The sequence below is a fragment of the Condylura cristata genome, unplaced genomic scaffold (assembly GCF_000260355.1).
Source record: "Condylura cristata isolate star-nosed mole 26May11 unplaced genomic scaffold, ConCri1.0 scaffold00033, whole genome shotgun sequence".
Lineage (NCBI taxonomy): Eukaryota > Metazoa > Chordata > Mammalia > Eulipotyphla > Talpidae > Condylura > Condylura cristata.
In genome coordinates, this window is record NW_004567134.1 from 10,016,944 (window position 1) to 10,039,747 (window position 22,804).

The 22,804-nt window shown below is 42.7% G+C and overlaps 1 protein-coding gene across 4 annotated transcripts in view; it reads right to left on the reverse strand.

Annotated features, from left to right (window-relative positions):
* Positions 1–2,040: 2,040 nt before the first annotated feature.
* The window catches only part of PIK3R4 (phosphoinositide-3-kinase, regulatory subunit 4), a 40,311-nt gene continuing 19,547 nt past the window's right edge, over positions 2,041–22,804 (reverse strand). For all 4 annotated transcript variants that reach the window (XM_012732188.1, XM_012732187.1, XM_012732186.1 and 1 more), the window contains exons 9-20: positions 21,640–21,843; positions 15,832–16,033; positions 14,017–14,204; positions 13,131–13,341; positions 10,738–10,903; positions 9,469–9,633; positions 6,714–6,925; positions 5,280–5,411; positions 3,720–3,820; positions 3,246–3,334; positions 3,029–3,137; positions 2,041–2,557 (exon numbers count right to left, since the gene is read on the reverse strand). In XM_012732188.1, coding sequence (XP_012587642.1) covers positions 2,387–2,557; positions 3,029–3,137; positions 3,246–3,334; positions 3,720–3,820; positions 5,280–5,411; positions 6,714–6,925; positions 9,469–9,633; positions 10,738–10,903; positions 13,131–13,341; positions 14,017–14,204; positions 15,832–16,033; positions 21,640–21,843 — 1,950 coding nt within the window. In that variant the 3' untranslated portion in view covers positions 2,041–2,386. The remainder of the gene's footprint in view (positions 2,558–3,028; positions 3,138–3,245; positions 3,335–3,719; positions 3,821–5,279; positions 5,412–6,713; positions 6,926–9,468; positions 9,634–10,737; positions 10,904–13,130; positions 13,342–14,016; positions 14,205–15,831; positions 16,034–21,639; positions 21,844–22,804) is intronic.

Below are 22,804 nucleotides of genomic sequence, written 5' to 3' on the forward strand. Positions count from 1 at the left end.
GAAGTTCCCTCACCATGCTTGGTCATTTGAATGGTTTTTTTTTTTTTTTTTTTTTTTTTTTTTTTTTTTTTTTTTTACTAATAACACACCCTTTAGATGAGAAAAGACACCTCGTCCTGGGAGAAGCTGAGCTCCTGTGCCATCAGGGCTGTCTGGTCAGTGCAGAGCAGTGCCAGACTCATGGCGGGGTCCGCCAAGAGCCTTAAAGTGCATGAGCTTGGGAAACCGCACAGTTTTCATCTACAAAATCCACATGGGACTGGAGAAATGTGAGCGAGCTTAGAGTACGCAGAGCAGGAGCGATGCTGCCTCCGGCAGGTTGTCTCCACTGGAGAGCGGCCAGGAGACACGACTCTTACTCTGTTTCCAGCAATTAGACGCCAGAGTGGCACCATTTACTCGTGCACTGCTGGGCACTGGGCTCACTCTAAAGCTGGCCCTGCTGGGGGGGGTCCGTGCTTGGGTGGCGGGTGTCAGACACCAAAGACCAGTCATGAGGGGCTGATGTCCTTTTCTGCCACTTCCTAAAACCCGTGTAAAATGAGCCCTTTCCAGTATTTTTCAAGACCATTTCTGCCATCTTTTTCTCAAGCACCTCATAGAAATGGTTCCCAAAATGTTCTCAGAGCGCAAGGAGCTAAATGTCATATTCATACTCAGGTAAATTACCAGTATGTTTTCTTCATATGTCCTAACTGGTGCTTTTCAGGAAAATCTTTTTCAAGGACAGGAAATTGGTGAGCAGTATCCATGAGTATTTTAATAGCAGGGGTATTTCCAGCTAACTTTTCCTTAAGCAAAAAATTCTTTAGTGTTATGCTTTTAGAAATTATTTTTTTATTAAGGCAACTAAATAACTCCTGTTGATACTTCAAATCACTTTTAAAAATAAATCCTTACAATATTTTCCATGATTTTCCCCTCAGGGGGGAAAGCAGCAAAAACTGAGTATAAATTAAAACCAAGAATAACTCTAATAAGCAGTGACGCTCCATGCTTTAAATGTACATTAATTTAAGGACACGCATCCTACTACCTCTGCACTGGGCCAGAGTCAGCCAAGATGCAGCTCAGAGTGTGGCCAGCTTGTCTACTTAGTAACAACTCATCCAGGTGATTTTTTCCCAAAGAGGAATCTTAGCAGGCAGGAGGAGGACGCAGAGGAAAGGCCAGCACAGCCCTCAGCACGCGCCGTGCGTGTTGATGGCTCATCCCATGCTTCCAGGCTTGAAGCCCATTCTCAGTGTAAGTTGTGGCTCAAAAAAAATTCTCACAACCTCTGCATCTGACTTAGAATTAGAAATCCTGTCACTACTGTCTCAGAATTGACAGGCAACAGGCAATGCCACATTTGCAGACGCTGATCCAGTAAGCCCTCTGGCCTCGACAGAGCGCATCACGCCTGGCGTCAGCCTTCCTGAGTGACAGGATTTTCTAACAGCTTTGTTTACCTATCCAAACAGTAAGTGGAATGAATCTAAAGCCAGACATAAGCATCGCAAACTGTCATGTAATTAAGAAATACTTCAATTTTCTGTAAGTTTTCCCCCCACGTTATCAGATGATTATCAGTTCAACTTTTTGGTTTTGTAGACTCATGTAACTACCTGAACACCATATACCCTTCTGCAAGTGGATGACACATGAAAGAATTAGGTTTGTGTGTAAACAGCAGTAATAAAGTTGAAATGTTTATCTTAATGGGAAAGGCCAATTTTGGTCTTTTAAAAATGTCATGTTTCTATGTGTTTAATCCCTTTTTTTCTATTTCATGCATTTTAACAAATAATCTACACTGGCTAGAAGCAAGCTGATGGACCCAGTTTCAGAATTCATTAGAGAGCCTGTAAGGACAGTAATGATGGTCAAGGAGAGAGCGTTATCCAGGAGAGGACTTCTGCAGTGCTCAGGAACTAGTAAGGCAGAAGCTAAGACAGGAAGAAAGGTAAGCGCAGAGAGCGGGGTGCAGGCCGGCACCATTCTCTTGCACTGAGACCATTTCTTCACAGAAATGCTAAAATAGTGACAACAGGCCTGTAAGATGTTTAAATATCATTTATTGGCCAGTGTGAATAGCATTGTTAATAGCAAAAATGTGTTCATAGCTTCCAGCCATCTTTTTCAATACAACGTAAACATACATCTTCTCACTTTAAACTCCTGACCTCTGGGACCTAAAATCCTCCCTGGCCGGCAGACGCTGCAGAGGTCACATGAGCAGCCACGTGCAACTTCCTTAACCACCTTGGGTGGGACTTGTTTTATCATAAAACATTAACATGATTTTTTGAAAATTAAGCAAAATGAATCTCTTCTCACTTGTTCTCTAAAAATACCTGCTCTCTTGAGTCTAAGTTTATTACAAATCATACAAATCACTGGGTTTTCACTTCCACACCTTCACAATCCCATCTCGGGAAGCAGTGACAATGAAGCCCTGTGTGGTCTGGAACGTGGCCACATCTGTGATGATGTCGTGGTGACCCACAGGCAGAGACTCTGGCCCCCTCCGAGGCGTATCATCACTCGGTCCTACCTTCTGCTTATTCTGAATTTCCTGTTTTGTGATTAAAAAGGAGAAAGCAGCAGTTAAAAGGCTGTACCACATTCTCTGCCTCTTAAGTACTCTGGATTCTTATGGCACAAGAGGGGAGCAGCGTCTTCCAGAAGCCAAAGTGACGTTCCAGCTTCCAAGTCACTGGATCCCATGCATAGCCCCTTAAACTGGCATAGCTTTCAGCAACTCAAGGTAAAAAGTAGGTGTGCCAGCATTTCTCCTGCTCACAGCCTTGAAGGAGCAGGGCTTCCCCCTATCGAGCACTTCCCAGGTATGAGTCAGTTTTGCTGCTTAGACTAGCGCTGTGATCTGTGCCAAGTTCCACTGTCTGGGGACAGAGCTCGGCTCTACTCACCTGTGTGTCAGACCTTTCCACAACTTAGTGTACAGAAAATTTAAAATACACATCTTTAATCACAGTTCCACTCCTGCCCGAGATGACTTTAAGCCACGCAGAGCAATTACTCGTACCTGCACGACCTCAGTGCCTTCAATGATCTTCCTGTAGTAGGACACAGACGGAGAACTGGTGCCCCCTGCGACGACGTAGGACCGCTCCGGGTAGGCCAAGTCCCAAAACCTGGGAGAGGAAGGCAGCGGGACCGTCGCGAACCCAATCATGGCTGCTTTGCGCTTATCGAGCACAGCAAGGGTTTTAGTGTTAGGAAAAGTGTTTTCTCAGCATTACCTTATTTTCATGTCCGAGCCAGCCGTCAGCAGGATAGGGTTTCCATCTGCAGGACTACAGTAGATTCCATGCACACTGTGAGGAGAAGGCTTAAAGAAACAGACAGTTGCAATAAATGATGCCATTCTAGAGACAAACACATGCATCTTCTATACTTTCTTTGGAACTTCATGTTCGGCTTCCTAAAACTTTCTATTGGGGATGCTAAGGACCCCTACTAAAAGATTTCTCTTTAATTGCCCAGGGTTCTTAAGGGGTGAAACGCAAGTGTGGGAGAGGACCGTGTTCCCCACTTCAATCTGGGCTCTTCCTAACCCAGATTTTCCAAGACTCAAAGGGATTTCACCCACCTTAGAGGTACTAGGAACCCAAGGAGTTAGAGCACCCACAGCCCCCCTAGTTCATTTTGCAAAATGTAAGTGCTCAGGAGGTAGGAAATTGCACTGTTCTTTAAAATAAAAACTGAGGCCAAACCTGTGTCTCAGAAAGCGGCGGTGCACTGCTTGCCCAAAGAGTGAATCTCCTGTCACCCGTCTCCATGTCCCACATGGACACTTCGTTGTTGCCCTGCACAGCTGTGGGGACAAGGGCAGGGCTGTTATCCCCCAGGACTGCGGCTCGGCCATTCAGCCGCTTGTATGTACCCACCCTGCAAGCTGCTACTGTAGCCCTGGCGACAGAGGGAACTAGGAGGAGGGAAGGCGAGTCAAACTGATTCTGGATTAGACAATGGTGGACACAGGTCCACTTAAAAGGGGAAGAGCCATCCAGGGGATGGGAATCAGGGCTGTGGAGATTTCTCACTGGGCCTGAAAGAACAGGTAGATCATGCTAGGCAGAATGAGGGGGAAAACTCCCTGGTGGTTCTGGGACACAGGAGTGACAAGCTTGACTGGAGCACTCAACTTTTCTGCACAGTCCCATCTCCACCCTCCTGCCCTGTGTTGCACTGTCCTTGTAAAGCTCCCAGACCTGTGTAAATAGTCCTCAGAGAACAAATCCTCACATTGCCCAGCCTCAGGACGAGTGCAAGGGGGCAGAGCCCTTAACGTTTCTGGGCAAGAACTCGAGTTAGGAGGACACGGCCTCAGCAGAAAAGGTTACGGTAGTTTAGACAAGCTAACAGTAGAAAATGCCCAGATCTATCTAATTTCAAAAAGCACCACATCGTGGCTAGTGGTCTGACAAAGTCAAAACTGAAGACACTTCCTGAGCATCTCGCAGGGGAGCTGCCGTTCCCTGGGAGAACACACCAGGCGGGCTTGGCTTGGGGTAAAAGAGGAGCCAGCAGAGAGCAAACCAGGCGCTCAGACTGGACCCATTAAGACTATTTCAGGGTATCTTTGGAAAAACTTTGATATACCCACCTAATAAAGGTGGCATTCATCTCTAACACCCTGCAGCAGGCTGCAATCTAACAGTGGAAGGTGAGGAACCCACAGACAGGAGAAATGTGTGAGTGGTTTTGGGTAAGGACAGACTTTTAGACAGGAAAGTACTGAGAGGGGTCAGATGGTGGCCGAGAAGTCGGACTGCCCACCCTGCCAGCAGCACAGGCCAGGCCACGGGTGTGAGAAGGCATCGGTGAGCTGGGCACCGGCGAACAAGCGGGATAACAAGAGCTACGGTGGATCAAGCACTTAATCATGCGCCTCGTGCGCCAGGCTCTCTCTTTGCCTTTCTTATCTCAAACTATTACAGATGAGGAAAATGAGTTTCACAGCCTGGCCCAGAATTCAAACCAAAAAAAAAAAAAATGAATTAAGGGACACCAGAATTAAGACGTGGTGACTGAGAAGGGTGAACTAAGGTGTCTCATGCATTTCTAGGTTACAGTTTTCACAACTATTAGGAAGAAGGGAAGAAAATGGAAGAGGAAAGGGGGGCAGACAGCAAGGGGAGGTGGCGAAACATGCGCAGTGTGGCGGGGGCTTCCGTAAACAAGACAGCCCCCCGCAGTCAGGCACAGGCGCCATGGACACTGACCGGCCTGGGAGCAGGACCTGCCCCTTCCCAGGCAATCCCCCCATTTACCTGCAATCACCCAGGACTGGTACAAAGGGTGCATCGAAAGGCGCCTGATTCGAGCTCTGGAAGGGTGGCAGTGACTGGAAATTGGCAACTGGAACCTCATGTCCCAACACGCCATCGTGCCGCTGCTTGTACCTTAAAAAGAGCAGGTCATGGAGAGAGCCATCAGCCCACTTACACAGAAGGCGAAAATCACCGCAGTGTGCACTGAAGGGCAGATAACTCGACAGTGTGCCCAATACCGGCTAGGAAACTGAGAAATCAGAACCCAAAATTTAGAAACACAGGACGTTATAATTCTCCACAGGGGGGGAAGAAAGATGTGTACCTTCTCGGGGCAGGTCCAGCGCCTATGGAGGGGAAGGGAAACTGACACAGAGGACAGAAGCAACATTGCCCGGTACAGGGCCGCCCTGGTGGCACAAGGGGTTAAGTCTCAGCACTATGAAACCCAGCGGCAGCCACTGCACCACTAGTTTGACCCCCGATCCCCAGCCAGGAAGGTGACCCACAGGGCGCTGCAGACCTCTCCTGTCTCACCCTCTGCTCCCCTCAGCAGTGTTTCAGTACATCTGCCGGTGCTGCTCCCTATTCTGTCTCTGCCCCTCCCCCACACCCCTGGCCGACACCCCAGCTCTTATGTGCATGAATAAATCTTTAAAAAGTAAAAATCAGGCCCTTCCTGGTGGTGCAGCAGTTTACAGCACTAAGAAGCTAAAGCTGCTTCCGCATGAGTTCAATCCCTACCCCGGAGCTGACCCACATGGCACGGCAAACCTCCCCTGACCCGCCCACTGCTCCCCTCAGCATTGTACCTTTGTCAGTCTGCCTGTTCTGCTCCCTGCTCTGTCTCAAGTGAAGCCTCTCATCACCCCTGAGCCTCTGGCCTGTACCCCAGTTCTATATGCATAAATAAATAAATCTTTAAAATAAAAACTTAAAAATCACGTGGTACATCTTCACACTTTAAGGATGGGGGTGCAGAGGAATATTCTGGCAAGAAACCATTGTCTGGCCCTTTCCTGTGTCCCAAGCACTGCTATAAAGCTTGTGGAACTCCTGGGGGGCCCTGCCAGGACAAGCTCCAGCTGAAGAGGAGTTAAGGAGTTTGCCTGAAGTTACTGGAATTTAAAACTAAGTGTATCCAAAATTGAAATGCTGGCATGCATAAAGCAAGCCTGCAGCTTTCCTGGCACAAAAAAGAGTATCAGCAAATCTGATCATAATAATTTTTAAAGTAAATAGGAGAGAGGAAATTGCTCATTTAAGAAAAAGGAGAGAGGAAATTGCTTTCTGTGTTGGGATACTGATTTCATTCTTTCAAATCTTTAATGAAAAAAATTAAATTGAAAGTGATTATCACACTAATTATGAAACAAAAAAAGATGGGAAGCGCTTTCCTGGGAGGGAACCGCAGGCACCGGCGGCGTCACTCACCGATGCAGAGCCAGCACTGGTGGATGTCCACGGCGAATGACGTGATGAGGCCGGACTTGAGGTCGTGCTTCAGCGTCCACGCGTTGCTTGAAGACCTGAGGTCCCAGCCGACCAGCGAGCCATTGACAGTGGCGTAGGCCAGCACGGACTGAGCCCCGGAGTTGAAGTGGTGCATGTCCACAACACAGCCATCTTCCTTCTGGTCTAGAATCCTGGAGACCAAAAACAAGGACTTTGCCAGACACTGAAAACATAGCGCCAGTCTCCATTTGGGGTAGCACCCCACTACTGCCACTGCTACTCCTGCTGCCTACCCTATCCCAACTCTGACCACGGAAGCGCCCATGTTGGCCCATCGCTCTGTGTTCTGTTGTGCCTGTGACCGCTTCCTCACCCCACAACACGCTTCCAACTCATCATTCTTGCTCCAGCCCCGAAATCAACCAGTTTTCCTAGGAGCGCTGATTCCTTTATTGGGGAAATTTAAAAACCACAGTCTACAGGCTCTTCCTGGTGGCGCCACAGGTTAAAGCACCACATTATGAAGCTCACTAAAGCCTGCACTGCAGCATAAGTTTGATCCCCGCCCCAGAGGTGACCCACATGGCATGGCAGACCTCTCCTGACCTGCCCGCTGCTCCCTTCAGCAGTGTACTTCATCAGTCAGACTGTTCTGCTCCACACTGTCTCTGGTGAATCCTCTCACCTATCAAACCTCTGGCCTGTACCCAAGTTCTATAAGCATAAATAAATCTTAAAAAAAAAAAAACCCACCACGGTCTACACGTAGTCTGAGAGCCCCTACAGCAGCTCTGCATCTGGTCCTCTCGGTGGCCGGCCCTGGCGGGCAGACACCTGCGGCGGTCTCTGCATGCATGCAGTCGTGTGCACACGCTCAGCCACACAGTCCACGCGGACACTGAGTACACACTGCCGTCCACCCAGCGCCAGGGCCCAGAGCCACGCCCTGTGGCCTATCTGTAACTTTCCTCCGCAACATTCGCACGAAGACTCTGGCTTTTGCCATTGACTTACTCAATGCTCCCTCCCCCACTCTTCAACGCGACTGAGATTCTCTCTGTACCACAGTCCAACTGATTTGTCTGCGGCTACATTCCACCCTCCCCGTGTGCTGCTTCTAACTTACAAACACTAGCATTCCGTTGGCGGGGTACAGTCTGCTTGTTCTAATAAAGGCACTGCCACGTGTCTCCTACCACAGAACCACACCAAACAGTTCTTCGCCCTAGAACTATCTTATGCAGGCGCTGTATGGTCAGCTCCCCAACCCCCCTCCGCCGTGGTAACCACTGCTTTATAGCACGCCAGGTAAGTGGAAGCATCCTGTCTAGCCTGTGAGGTCTAACTTCTTTCATTAGTAAAAAGGACTGAAGTGTCAGCCATGGCATTGCATGGAGACAACAGTCCACTCCATACTAGGTAGGCCTGTTACTCTCTCTGAGGTGCTACCCCAATGTATGGTCATGTTTTTTTTCTCTTCATTTTTAAGCTAAGAATGTCACAGCCTCACTGGTCAGCCTCACCGGTCAGGACACGTGCTTCTGCACATACTATCAGCTCGTAAGGGTCAACACACATCTTCTGTAGGGAGCCAGACAGGCACTGCAAATCACAAATGACTCTACTGTTTGTTTTGTTTTTTTCTTTACAACACTGCCTGGTGTGACGACCAGCAATTTTCAGCACGTTTTCCAGTAGCTCTTTGTCCATACATGGCGCGCATGGCTGGACGGCTCTACGTCGTCCTCTGCTGAGACAACCTTACACTGGCAGTGTCTGGTTTTCAGGCAGAGGCCACGTATATTACACACTGTACGCAAGTCCAACCTGACGGTAACGCGAAAATACCAGTAAAATTCCAGGTGAACCAACAAACACCCTTTTTGCCTTAGTTCTGACCCCAGGATTATGACTTATGATCCTCATAACTGTCCCCATCCGCCCTCTGTGTGTTCTCCTGCCTGCCACGCCCCGTGGACTCTCCTGACTTGGCTGGTGTGTACTGACTCTCCTGTCTCACCTGTCAGGCCTCCCCGGACCTCTGTGCGCCGGCACCCACCCTGTCAGAGGGCACACTACCACACAGCACTGATGCCAGCTGTTGCCTGTTACCCACTAGCTTGAATGTCTTAGGCCATGTTACCCAACTGTCTTCGGGACCCTCACTGTGTGGCACATATGGGTAGAATGTCATGCTGTAAGTATGACATTCTACCTTGCATGAGTCTACACTAGAAGCAGCCACAATTTTAAGATGTGAAGCAAATTTTTGAATAAAATCAGTCCATATTTTGCTTTAAAACAAGCAAGTCATCTGACTAAATGTCCAGTCCATATTCCTGCTAACTTCAGAGGCTGTAGTGCTAAGTGACTGTAAAATACTGGTAACGTTTAAGTTCCTTAGCAAGAGAGTCTCACAACCATTCAGCTAGGGTTGGGCTTTTCGAAGTTGAGATAAAAGATGTAACTGATAATTAGGTTATTCCGACTGCTTCCAGACTGGGATGGGCATCAAGTTCAAAGCTACCATTCTGACCTTTTGATAATAATGGAAGAAAACACAATATGTGTGCATAGTTTTCTGAAACCACATGATACCTCTCAGCTGGAAAGTCTGATTTCATGTATTCAAAAACAGTACGGTGTCTACTAGGACCTTGACCCAAACTACATTAGAGGGGAGTAGGGGACCCTGGTTCACTAAATGTGGTTAAAAAAACACAAAGGTAGATACCTGCTTTGCAGAGAATGAATTTTAGGAGACTTGGGCAGCTTGGAAGCCTCAATTGCTAGAAGCTGGACAGCTCCATTGTCAGAAGCGACGGCCAGGTAGTGGGAGCCCTGGCAGAATGCCAGGGTCTTGACGCGCCCGCCGATGCGATTATACGTGAGAATAGACCTACACAAGGGAAAGACGGGACGGCATTTGCGACAGAGTCACCAGAGCATTTTGTTAACATTAAATGTCTACAAGAGTAACAAACAATCATTATTTTAAAAGGTCCATTCATTTCCTTGCTCTTATGACAAAAAAAAAAATATATATATATATATACATATATGGCTTTTGAGCCAAAAAATCCAGTCCCACTGCTGACTACCTATAGGTTGGTCAAGTCACTCAACCTACTGAAGTCATACATGACATCCCCCTCGACGCTAACAGTGGGTCAGAGGACATTTTTTCCGCTTACACAGCTAATAACCAGTGCACACTTTTCTTACTGTTCTCTTGCTCACACCCCACCTAACCCATTCAAATAAAGCTGTGGCCTTACCGTGGCACCTCTCCAGAATCTGACCTTTGGTCACTACCCCCTCCTCTTGTGTGAATTACTGAAAATGTCTGCTGAAGTACCTTCACAACATGAGTCAAAATGATTCTGTTGAAAATTTAACTCAAATCATGTTTTACTTCTGCTTGGAACCTTCCAAAGGTTCCTTAACTTATTCAGTCGAAAGTCTTTTCCGACGCCCTGCAAGGGCCGACGTCACCTGGTCCTGTTTACTCAATCCCCTCCGGCACATGCGCACTCTACTCCAGTCACACAGACTTTTCTGCTCTTCCCCAAGCAGGCTAAACATCTTGCTCCATCAGGGCCTTGGAAATCCCTGTTCTCTCTGCCTGAAATGCTCCTCCCCATGACATCCATGGCTCTTTTGCTCACCCTCTTCAGGTCTTTCCTTAAGTGATGTCTTCTCTGTAAGGCAGCTCCAATCCACTGATTTAAAATTCACCCCCACGCCACCCTACTGCATCCCTATGCCTCTTACCTGTTATATTTCCTCCGTAACAAGGTTACCAACTAGCACACTATACAGCTGTAGTTGTTTACACTGTTTCTTGTCTGACATTTCCCAAAGAAGGGAAGCTCCAGAGAGGAGGGATTTTTGTCCATCTGTCATCGCTATAACCCTGACACCTACAACAGTGCCTGTCACAGATAAACACTCACTAAATACCTATCGACTGAGTGACTGGCATCTCCTCAAAGTATGTTACCTGGTAGTGGTTGTCTTCCCCTCCATCTTTTGACTGTTCCAGATTTTCACTGTGCCATCATTTGAACATGTGGCAAACAGTGAGTGTTCATCAGAGACTCTAATTCGATTCACAGCAGACTTGTGTTCATGAAGATGTGCAACGAGCAGGCCTTTGGGACGCCACCCTAAGGAGAAGCAAAGGACTGTGATTCAAATTATAATCGACAAATACAGTCCTCTCACCCCGCAGCTCCAATCACCCACAGCCAGCTGAGAACAAAGCGCACCAAGAGCTTGCCCACCCAGGGTCTACTGCCCCGTGCCTGCAGACCCCACGGCCGCAGAGCACAGCATCCAACACGCCACTTGGTGGTGGTCAAACAGCCTCCGCAAGTCTGTACTGAGAAGGGACGACGGTTACTTCCCAAAATCTGATTAATTGCTCAATGGCAAAAGGTAAAATGGCCATTGTGACCTAGGGAAATCAGCCCCTCGAGAGAAAGCCGGAGTCTGAAAGTCTCAAAGACCCAGATGCACCATCCCATAAATACGTGACCCTGAGAAACTTACCAAATGGCCCTGAATTTCAACCTCCTCAAACGCAAAATGAGGGCGATACTAATTCTAAGAGTGGCGCTGGATTAAGGAGATGTAGTCTGTCTTGGTCCCAGCTCATAGTGAGCACCCGAATCTTAACACCCTCTATACTTGTATTCTACGGCATCAACATGCTAGTATAACTGGTGTTATAAATTATAGCTTCAAAATGCCCATGCTTTCTAGTACTTTCTTCATATTTCTATACTTTTGCACTATTGTTTATACTTTCTGCATGTTACTTTCCTCTAAAGTACCAACTCACTGAGGCCACAGACTGCCTTACCCACTGGCAGCCATCTAGCGTAGGGCCTCACATGAAGCTCTCTGCAACAGCTGTAAATACCCTTGTTTGTTCTATTAAATGCAGTATCTAGTAATATTTAATATTAATCAATTTTAAAATAAAAGAGAAAGCTATACTGCCGATCATACTGTTTTTGGAAGTCAACAGTGTGCCTAATTAAGTAATAATAATGTCACTGTAGGAAGAAATTATTTCTTTTTACCAAAAACCAAAATTGAAGCCAAAACTACTGCCAGGCTTGGTGGACTCTAAAGATAAACTAATTACTTCCCCTTGGATCTCTAGCTCATGCTTGTGGCCAGAACAGTTGGATATAATTTTCAGGAGGGTATGCTGGATTTCAAAGTGATCAAAAACACTTCTCCATGAAATCCAGATAATCTGCCAGGATAGGCTGAACATTTCTCACTAAAGAAAATCGATGTCACATAATCACTCAAGCGTGGAAAGAAAAAACCTGGAAATCCAACAGCCATTGCATGGTTTTCCTGAACTACAAAACACTGATTACTGAATAAAATGTACTCCACGTAAGTGGAGTGTAAAAAATGTCACATAACTATAGATACTCTCAGAAGAGTTTGTGGTCAACATTTTTTGGGTTTTAAAGCAGGGCTGGTAATAATACAGAATACCATATTACAGAACAATTGAACATTCCAAGTTATTTTGATAAAGATTTATATAACTAGACTCCACTCACCACCTGAACAGTATTTTTTAAATCTTCAAATGACTGCAGCGTCCTTTCCAGCATGTTCCCTGAGTTCACATATGGAAGCCCAGGGAAGCAATGTGAGTCTTTAAATCTCTAGACAGAAGCGCAACATGCATTTCTTCTCACAGGTCAAGTTAAATTGTTATTAAAATCTATATGCTCAAACACTTCTAAAATAATTTTTAAGATCTGTAATCCTCGTATCAAAGGCTAGCTTGCCCACATGCCACTGGGCAGGACTGTTAACGGAGTGCAGCCGAGTTTTCATCTGAGCTAGCTCTCCCCCTCCCTTCAATCTTCTCAGGATACAGGAGTATTTCCCCAGAATCTGAATTCTGGTGTTAAGTGATAGGACTATAGGTAACTGTTTTCTTTTTTAAAGTATTCATTATTTTCTAAATATTTGCCTTCTCCCCACACCAACCCCCTCCCCCCACAAAAAGGGAGATATTAAACCCTTCAGAAATTAAGCCACAGTCTGCTCTAGAAGTCTGACATTTGATGAGAATGTGGCATAAACACAAAGCAGGCAGGTAAAACCTTCCACTGTAAGTGAGGAAAATGAACCATAGACAACACAAAAAAGCTGCCTGGCCTTGTCAGTCACTGAATTTGTTCCCTGAGCTAAGAAGACCCACACTCCACAGTTGACGACTTAAGGTTTCTCACTTATAGCCACTCCTCTGGGCTTCCCGTGTCGGGGTGCTTTATTCCTCCGCCCAAGGGCCAGTTCCTCCCGTGAGATCGCCGTAGGCACCTGGACGGAGTGACAAGCACTCTGGCACCTTACCAGGCGGTGGGGGTTTACTCTCCCATTCGGCGTTCTCCATCATCTGCTTAGCTATCCTCTCCGCCGTGCACTGCTCCCGCTTCTGCTGCACGAGCTGCTGAAGTTCGGTTTTGCAAGTTGTGATCCGAATCTGGTAGGTGGATGGTAAAATTGTACTACTTAACACCTGTATTGTTGGTTTTCTATTTTGGACAACTGTCACCTCTGGAACCTGCAAATCAAATAGAAGTATAAGTGCTTGTATTAAAATGTATCCCTCTCTAGCTTTGTCCTTATCTATGTACCAATTAAATACAATGACATGCTTTTCAACGAAAAAAATAGTAAAATGAAGTTTAACTGCAATGTTACATTTCCAAACACCTACATTATTTTTTTAATTATCATTAAACAAAAATCCTTATTCAAAGAGCAGAATTTTAATTTCTCCATTGGTTCAATTACTTTCTCATCTAAAATATGACTGGCCAGGAAAGAGTTATCTTAAACGATAAACTTACTTCAAGTATGTCAAAACCATCATGACATTTCCCACACATGGCAAACCTGGGACTTTCCGCTACATTACAGATATAACTATGCTGTATTAGGTGAAGAATGAAGGACTTAAAAGGCTCACTGGGACCTAATTATCATCATAGTTCATAATGATGTCTTCAAGCCACAATGTGAAATCACTTCACTGGCGAATATTCTAAAATAAAACGTTTGCTACCTTCAGTCACTGGATTTCTTCTTGACTTCAAAATCAAAGATAAACCTGTCTTAGAATGAGGTCTTCCCTAAAGGACGCTGTAGTGGCTTTCCCAGTACAGTACACACGCTTCAAACATCCGCAAGAGCAGGACGGGAACCAAGGCAAAGGCCCACGGCCGGGGGACAGTACCTGCGGAGAAGTGGACAGGGGCGCGCACATGCCAGCAGAGGACTCGGAGCGAGGCGGCTTCCCCGTCGGAATCGCCTCCTGGTCACCCCCTTTAGGTAAGGCCTGCGGGATGTTTGCTGGTTCCAGAGACCCAAACATGCTTTTCCATTCTTCATTTACATTTGAGTCTTGTTTTACATGTTTTCTGGCTGAGAAAAAAAGATTGAGAATAGTCTGAAAGAAAGCTGAAAACTACTGTGCTTGTATTGCTTTTGTTCTTGGATGGAGGGATGATGGCCTTCACATCCTACTGACTCTCAACATCCAACTTACTCGCATTTATAGATCAACGCACTTCCTCTCTCGGGAGAGCGAGCAGATGCACATTCAAAGGTGTTTTAATAACTAGACCTGACTGCTTCCTAGCTTCGCAAAGCTAGCTCAAATTCAAGAACCGTACTGTGGCAGAATCAACAATAAAAACTTTTTCAACTGTCAGGATGTCTCAATATGATGTCTCAACTTCCAGTGCTGGTTAATTGTGGAGAAACCTAAAAATATAGCAGTTGCTATACAGCCAGCTCCTGACTGCAGACAGATGAGAACCCGACCCTTTAAGTCCTCGTCTGATTACAAGTACATTAACACAAAGTAGAACACATCCTAAATGATGAATCACCCCCCCTAACTTGAAAATATAATTTGGTGATATGCTACCACTTTCTTTTGTCAAAATAAAACAATACATTTCAACTACTCCCCTTTTTTTACATTGAGAACACTCTTCTATGCATTTCTTCATGTGCCTGTCAAAGTGTTCGAGAGAAATTTCCAGAACTGAAGATGGTGAGTCAGAGTAAAGACATTACCTTCTAAAAAACTATGTTCAATTTACAACCTCACCAACAGTGTATGACGATGCCTATCCCCTGAGCCCTTGCTAATACTAGGTAGCATCAGTCTTCGCTAATCACATAAGCAGAAATTGGCATCTCATTGTTTTAATTTGCATTTATTTAATTTCCACAGAAAGATTTACCTTTCCAAACATATGCATTTCCATTCTTTTACCAGTTCTTCACTACTTTTCTTTTAAGGTAATTGCATTTCTCTCATTAATTTTCACAAGTGCTTTACATATTATAGATGCAAACCATTAATTAATAAATTGCATATTACATTACCCCAAATATGGCAGACAGAAGTTTATTTTAAATAGAATTCATCAGCTTCCCTCAAAATCTTATACTGGAATAGAGATTAAAAGCCTTGCACTTGGAAGTAAATATACCTCCAAAAAAGGTTAAAGGGAGAAATCAAAAGGTACTGAAAACCTCCTATAGCCAAGGTCACTGTCACAAGAATTGACAGTTACACATCTCTACACTTCAAAATCCTATGGCTTTTCTGGTCACAATTCTTGTATTTTACTGTTAATAACAAGATTATTCAATTTATTGGATATTACCTACTAATAAAACTAAATACATTTCATTTTTCAAATATTACTGGTTTGGATTAAACAAATAGAATCTTATCTGTAATCATTTACTTTCACAAAGACAACATGACTTCACTAGCAGATCTCTGAAGTCAGGCATTGGTTAGAATACTGACTCTGACACATACAGAACCATGATTTTATCAGGTTACTTAATCTTCTAATTGTTAATTCATTTCTCCACTTCCCCTCCTCGAAACTGCCCTTCCACTTCATGAAGTCACTAAATTTGAAAGTGCTACCTTGGGGACATGTGACTTTTTCATTCATTGCTAATTAGTTAACATTAACCTTATGAAATAATAAGCTACACACACAGAGAGAAATGTACTGACCTCGCTTGTCATCTGGTTCCTGTTTGGTTTTAACAAGATCAACTTGTCTCCCAGTTATGCCCAGGGCTGCCAAGTCAATCACGCCTTTCTGACTACTGTCATGAAGGTGGCTCTGGTCTACCATATTGGCCTTTGCTTTATTAGATTTCATCATGAAGTCCTTCAGTGCCAAGAGTTTGTCTTCCTCTTCCTCTGTCATTCCCTAAACCCAAATACACAAATGTGTTGCAGCTTATTTTGCAACTAGTTAACAAGCCTCAGAATGATTAACAAGTAAAAGGTCAAACCACCCAATTTAAAATTGTAAGACAGAATAGTAAAATGAGCAAGCAAAGGTAAGAAAATAAAGTATTGGCAGAGAACACATCTTACTACTGTGATCTCCCAGAACACTCTACTAGGGCATTTTTTTTTTTTTAATCTGTATCATGATTTATAACCTAACTTTCTATATAATCATAATAGTGTAATTCATCTTTGACCCCTCTTAAGAACTTAATACAGTGTCTGATAGCTAACAGATCTGTAACATATAAAAGAATAAATATGCAGCATCTAAACAAAAATCCCAGAAATACATCAAGCATACTGCATAGAAGTGTACCTACTTCAACCCTGCACAAAGATGTGTTAAGAATGTTAAATGAGACACTGTGTGAAGGCCTTCCGGTACATAAAACATGCAAATATAAGCAGAACACTCACTAAAAGCCTAGTAACAGTATGCTTAGAATCTGACTCCCCAAATTCAGATTCAAGCTCTATTCCTTAATATCTATGATCTTAAGTAAGTTACCCATTTCTCTATGCTTCTCTGTAAGATGAAAACAATTACCAATAATCATCTTATATAAGGTTATAATGAAATTTTTATTAGTTAATTCCTTTAAAACACCCACAACACATTAAATAGTCAATGTATACTAATTAATTCACGTAATTTAATGAGCAACTTAATTTCTGGTAAACAGAACAGCTTTCTGCACTTTCTAGCCATCCACAAAATGACAAAACTAATGAAATGGCATGCCTGAGGTCTTGATCTATAATAGAAGCCCCATCCCAGTATCAAGTAACATTGACACTTCACAAGCACTCAGGAAACAAACCTACCCCAGGAAGTTAGAGTTAAATATATAATAATGAAATTAGGTTGTATTAAAAGTCAAGGCCCTACCTGGTGGTAAAACAGGTTAGTTAAGATGTAGCACTGCAAGCTGGCCACAGCCACTTCAGTGTGAGTTTGATCCCAGGCCCCAGAGGTGATCCACATGGCGTGGCAGACCTCTCATGACCCGCCCACTGCTCCCCTCGGCAGTGTACTTTGTCAATCTGCCTGTTCTGCTCCCCACTGTCTCTTGTGAATCCTGTCATCCCCCACACCTTGGCCTGTACCCCAGTTCTGTATGCATAAATAAATCTTTAAAAAAAAAATACAAAAATCAAAAGGATCATTTAGTGAATATTTACCAATATTAACCTGTAATTCATTTTTGCTTAAATATACATCTAAAATTTGCTTTAGATAGTTTTATAGTAAGAGTTCTAGTCTTTTTGTTAGTCTAAGTTCATAAGAGGACTATTTTGGTCCACAGAACCACTGATAAGAGCCATGAACGACTTAAGTACCTGAAAAGAACTTGAAACCAGACACAAAAGGTCCCATATTGTATGATTATATGTATATGAAGTATCCAAAACAGGCAAATTTGTAGAGACAAGTAGATGTACTATTTTTTTGTTGCCAGCACTGGAAGAAGTAGTAAGTGGGCAATGACTGTTGTGGTTTCTTGCTGGAATGATAAAATATTCTGAAATTCAATAGTGACAATGGTTTCACAACTCAAAGGCATACTGAAAACAAATGAATTGTGGAGCTTAAGAGTTATTATATATAAGGCCCTCCCTGGTGGCTCAACAGGTTAAAGCACAGCACTAGTTCAATCTCCGGCCAGGGAGGTGACCCACATGGTATGGCAGACCTCTCCTGTCTCGCCCACGGCTCCCCTCAGCAGTCGATTTCAGTCATCTGCCTGTTCTGCTCCCCACTGTCTCTGGTGAATCCTCTCACCACCCCCCTACCTCTAGCCTGTACCCCAGTTCTGTATTCATGAATAAATCTTTAAAAAAAAAAAACCTTTAAAACTCAAGGGCCTTACACAAAATAAAAACTGAAGGACATGTAATACATGAACCTAAATACAAAAATATTCAATAAAGCATCAGCAAATAAGCCACATAAACAAATTACAAAATCTGTTTTATATTATTTTATGTGTATTTCATTTTTATGTACTTATAATAAAATATATTTAAATATAAATACACAATCTTAAAGTTATAGTTTGTCCAAAAATCCAGGAGTAAAGGGTGGATGTGACAGAGGAGTTAGTCTGTGTAGTTTATTCACTACATTAACAGAATTGAAGAGGAAAACCATACAATGATCTTGATAGTTAAGGCATTTGATAAAGCTGTCATGCATAATATTCTTAGGTAGTGGACCATTCCAGAAATGGAAAAGAATTTCTTTAATCTGACAAAAAACTGTACCAAAAAAAAAAAAAAACTATTAAATATTACACTCATTTGTAAGTCATAGGTAATACTGGCAATTTTTCCATGAGAGACAAGTACACCCACTATCACCAATTCTAGTCAACAGTGTACTGAAGTTCCCAGTTGCTTAAGAAAACAAGAGCATTCAGAATAGGAAAAAAAAAGATCAATGGTACTATTAACACATATGATGGTTAAATGTAAACATTCAAAAGAAACATACAAGCAGATCATGAGAATTGGTTTTATGCAGTTGCTGACATCAGTATAGGAATATTTTTAAATAGATCAGTTATAACAGCATTTAAAAAAATCAAGTATTCAAAATATTTATAATAAAAGATACATAAAACTCTACAAAGTAAACCACAAAACAGACAGATTAAAGACCTAATGAAAAGAAAACACATTAACGTGTTCTCAACTAGAAGACGGTATGTTAAGACTTCAGTTTTGTCTTTAACTTCCAATCATCCTCAACCAATATACCAACAAACGGGTTTTATTTTTAGGAACGTGACCAGCCGATTAAGAAAGCACCATACAATACTAGTCTAACCAGAGATTAAGAAAGCACCATACAATACTAGTCTAAGTCCATAAATGCCCACAGATTTCTGCTTCTAGCTATGAAGTAGTAACAGGGACTAGACTTACCCTCTCACTTTAGACAACTTTAAAACTAAACAAAAACCACCATTTTCAGGCACTGTAAAAGAGGTAGAGCAGGACTGACCTTCAAGATAAAGATGAGTCCCGTGACTGACCCAGTGTACTCTGGAGAGTTTCCAGGCACCAAAGAGCAGCAACTCAAACAGTTCGGTAGACCCAAGTTCAAGAGACAGCTGAAGATCCAGGAGCCACAGTGACTGAACATGTGGGACAAAGAACTGGAGAAGAGGGATCTGGCCTGAGGAGGGGTTTCAGGGAGCTACAGAAGGGCTCAAGGTCTACGCTGAGTACTTTAATTAACTATGAAGCCAAAGAATGTGCAGCCAGAAAACAGCACCTCAAACACAGGACTGGGAATCATTCATGTTTCCGCCATTTAAAGGGGGGAACCTCTTACTAAACAGCGCCATGTTCTCAGAATCCACAGCAGACAGGTGCAACTGGCCAGCGACAAAAGGGTGCCCTGGGTTTGTCCTAGCTGCTTAAGAGGCAAGGAGTACACTGATTCCAAGTAGCTTAACTGCACAAAAGAACAAACCTAGCCCATTAAAGGAACTCAGTGTCCAACAACAGAAAACTCACCAGCAAAAACCAAAATTGTGTGGATGAGGATCAGAAACTAGAGAAAAAGTTATATCCAACCATCATCTTACACCTTTTCAATTTTACACCTTGTGTTATACCAGGAAATCAAAAATTACTAAAATCAAAAAATCACTCAAAAGTTAAAAATGTACTTGTCATTTAAATAAGAAGTGAAAGTATTTTGTATTTGGTATTAATGCCTGACTGAATAGACACGAGTAAAACAGGGAGCTCTTGTAGATGAAACAGCCTGCCATTTGTTATCTCCAGATGGTTAAGTCCCACTGAAAATCTAGACAACAGAGCAAATTCCAGCTTCCAGATGGGTCATTTTCTAAAACTCTACTTTAAGTCTATTCTCTGGAATTCTGATCATATTTCGCCCACTGAAACAATGCTAGGAAGGTCTAAGACGGCCCCTTTTACCCATAATGTATCTCCAATATAATCTATACAAGACAGCACTTAGAACTCCAAGTAAAAGAATTCAGTACAAGTGTTGAGATTCCCATGTATCTCTTCACTCTAATCCATGACAGTGGGACTAAGGACTCAATTCTTACCTCCAAAGACACCCCCACCCCCATCCTGGGCTTTAAGTCTCTACAAGGACTTGGTGTCCTTGTGCAAGGACAAAAGCCGAAGACTAGGGGTTAGGGTCACTATGTGGAGTAACCAATGACTTACAATAAAAAGTAAACTTCAGGATATAGGCTATTCATTTAATACACAGAATTTGCAGGAGAAAGAAATACAGCGGCTCATATTGTCCAAGCCCTAAAAAATATATCTAAGTTGAAGTGGTTTTTATTGCATGGCGAAATTTTTTGATAAGGATTACTTAATCAGAAACAAAAAAGTTTGATTCAACATCTACAAATTGCTTTCTGAAATGTAAAAATGCATCTACTGTGCCAGTTAAGGTTAAAAGAAGACTCAAACAGCTCACTGAAAATTCAAATCACATCGAATTAAGTACTCAAAACATAGGAAACAGAACCATTGACTGTAAGGGACATTCAGAGGCAAATGCACCCTTCAGGCAAATTTAGGCTTCAAAGAACCCCAAGGAGTCTATTCCACATTCGATCACCCAAACCAGCATCTGGGCAACAAGCAGCACTGACATTCAGTGACACTACAATACATGAAAGGATTTATATCCTAAAGCCAGCAAAATTCTCTCTGCAACTGAAGCCTTTTCTCATCTTTTTTTCATTAACCAAGACAGGACTGACAAGCATTCTCTTAACTAAAACATCCCACAGACTTCAGGGTAATCACTAAGGCTGTCCTCAATATTTGCTTTACAGCTCATGGAGCATTTATTCAGGAAGAGTATGCTTTATTTCTAACCATTTTTATTCTTATCTTGACTTCCCCAGGTTGCACACATCCCTCTTAAAACAGGATACCGAATCCAGCATTAATATTTCTAAAAAGGTCTTACAAAGCCAAATATAGTTAAAGATTACTTCCTAGTTCTAACAAGATTCATTAATCAATCCAAACTCATGTTCTTCTAAAACACAGCCATAAACTGGTTTATGAAGTAAGATACGCTATAAACCCTAGTCATTTCAACTGTTTGCAGAGTGAAAACCCTCTAAATTTGGGTTGAGATGGGCCATATTTTGAGTTGCACCTGTGCTTTGCAATGTTTTTCCTAATTGAATTTTAATATACTTCTGGTGAGATATGGAACAAAGTCAAGAATATTATGTAACATTTAAGTCATATGTACTCCCTCATTTTTATGGTGGGTTATTACAAAAGAAACTCCGGTATGTTTCATGATGCCTTAAAGTTCACCCTAGGTCTAGCCCGTATTCTGAACTTTTCAAGACACCAAAGTAAATGCAGGAGGTGTTTGCCAGACTTATTCATTTGTTAGGATGCAACCTAACCAACCAAAAGTATTTTCAGTAACTTGACAGAGGTGTCAACATTTCTATGAGATTTACATTTAAGAGTTCAGAAAGGTGATACAACCTGGGAAAGCAGCTTCTTCAAAAGCTGTGCAATGGCAGGGTCGTCAGGCGGAGGGCAGTCAGGAAGGGACCCGTGTCGCTTCTTCTGGCGCAGGTGAAGATGTCTGAACAAGCTGGTAATATCTTTAGACCTCAAAGCGTAATCAAATATCGAACGGCTTACTGGCTCTTTTAAAACACTGAGTAGAACAAGTTTTTTTTCAATCTATCAGAAAAATAAAGATAAAACATAAGTTACCTTCAAATTCAAGAATTACAACCTGTACAAAGTCAGCCCATTTACTTTCTAAGAAAATGGGAGATACCAAAATCTGCGATTTTGGAGACATTGCATAGTTGGAAAAACACAAATGACCTTGAAGAGAGCTGAGGATTCTTTTCATTATTAGTATCACAGTACACATCTGTCTTTCATACTTAAGAACTACTAAGTATCCAAGTCAGAAAAGTTTAAAACATGAGCCTTTTCTGGATTCCAACTGGCAGATGACCTAAAAAACACCCGCAGTTCACCCAGAAAAGACACACAGTAGTCACAGGGCTTCTCTGCAGTCATGTCTCCAACATGTCACTTCTAAAAATCATGACTTTCCACACAATTCACAATACCCTTCCTTTTATTATCTTCAAGAATACTTGCCTCATCACTGCACATAGTAAAAAATACAAGCAATACTAACAGTAACTAAGAGGTCAGGGGAAATCAGCTTACAAGTAACTAATCCAAACTAGGAAAATTAGCATCTAAATTCCTGATTCTAGTCTTTTCAAAATATAAAATACAGAATATAAAACAATATTTTCTAAGAAAATATCAAATATAAAACAGTATTTCCTGAGGAAAAAAGAATCTATGCTGCAAATTTCTAATGAACCAGTTGTATGTTAGATTTATTATAGTCAAGTCTAGTAAGAATTATTACAAATGCATGAAATTTTCAAATCCTAGGGACAGTTTTCTCCACATTGTGCTATAAAGGAGCTTACTAAACAAACTTCTCAATAAGTAGTAGAGATTTCTAGACTTGATTTCGAAAAACCTTTAGTAAACTTTTAAAAGGCAGTTTCCTAACGTATTATCCATCTTCCATGTATATATAAATTTTTGCTGGGGTATGTGAAATTGTGAATTATAGGAAGTATGCCTATTTGGTCATTCAGATGCC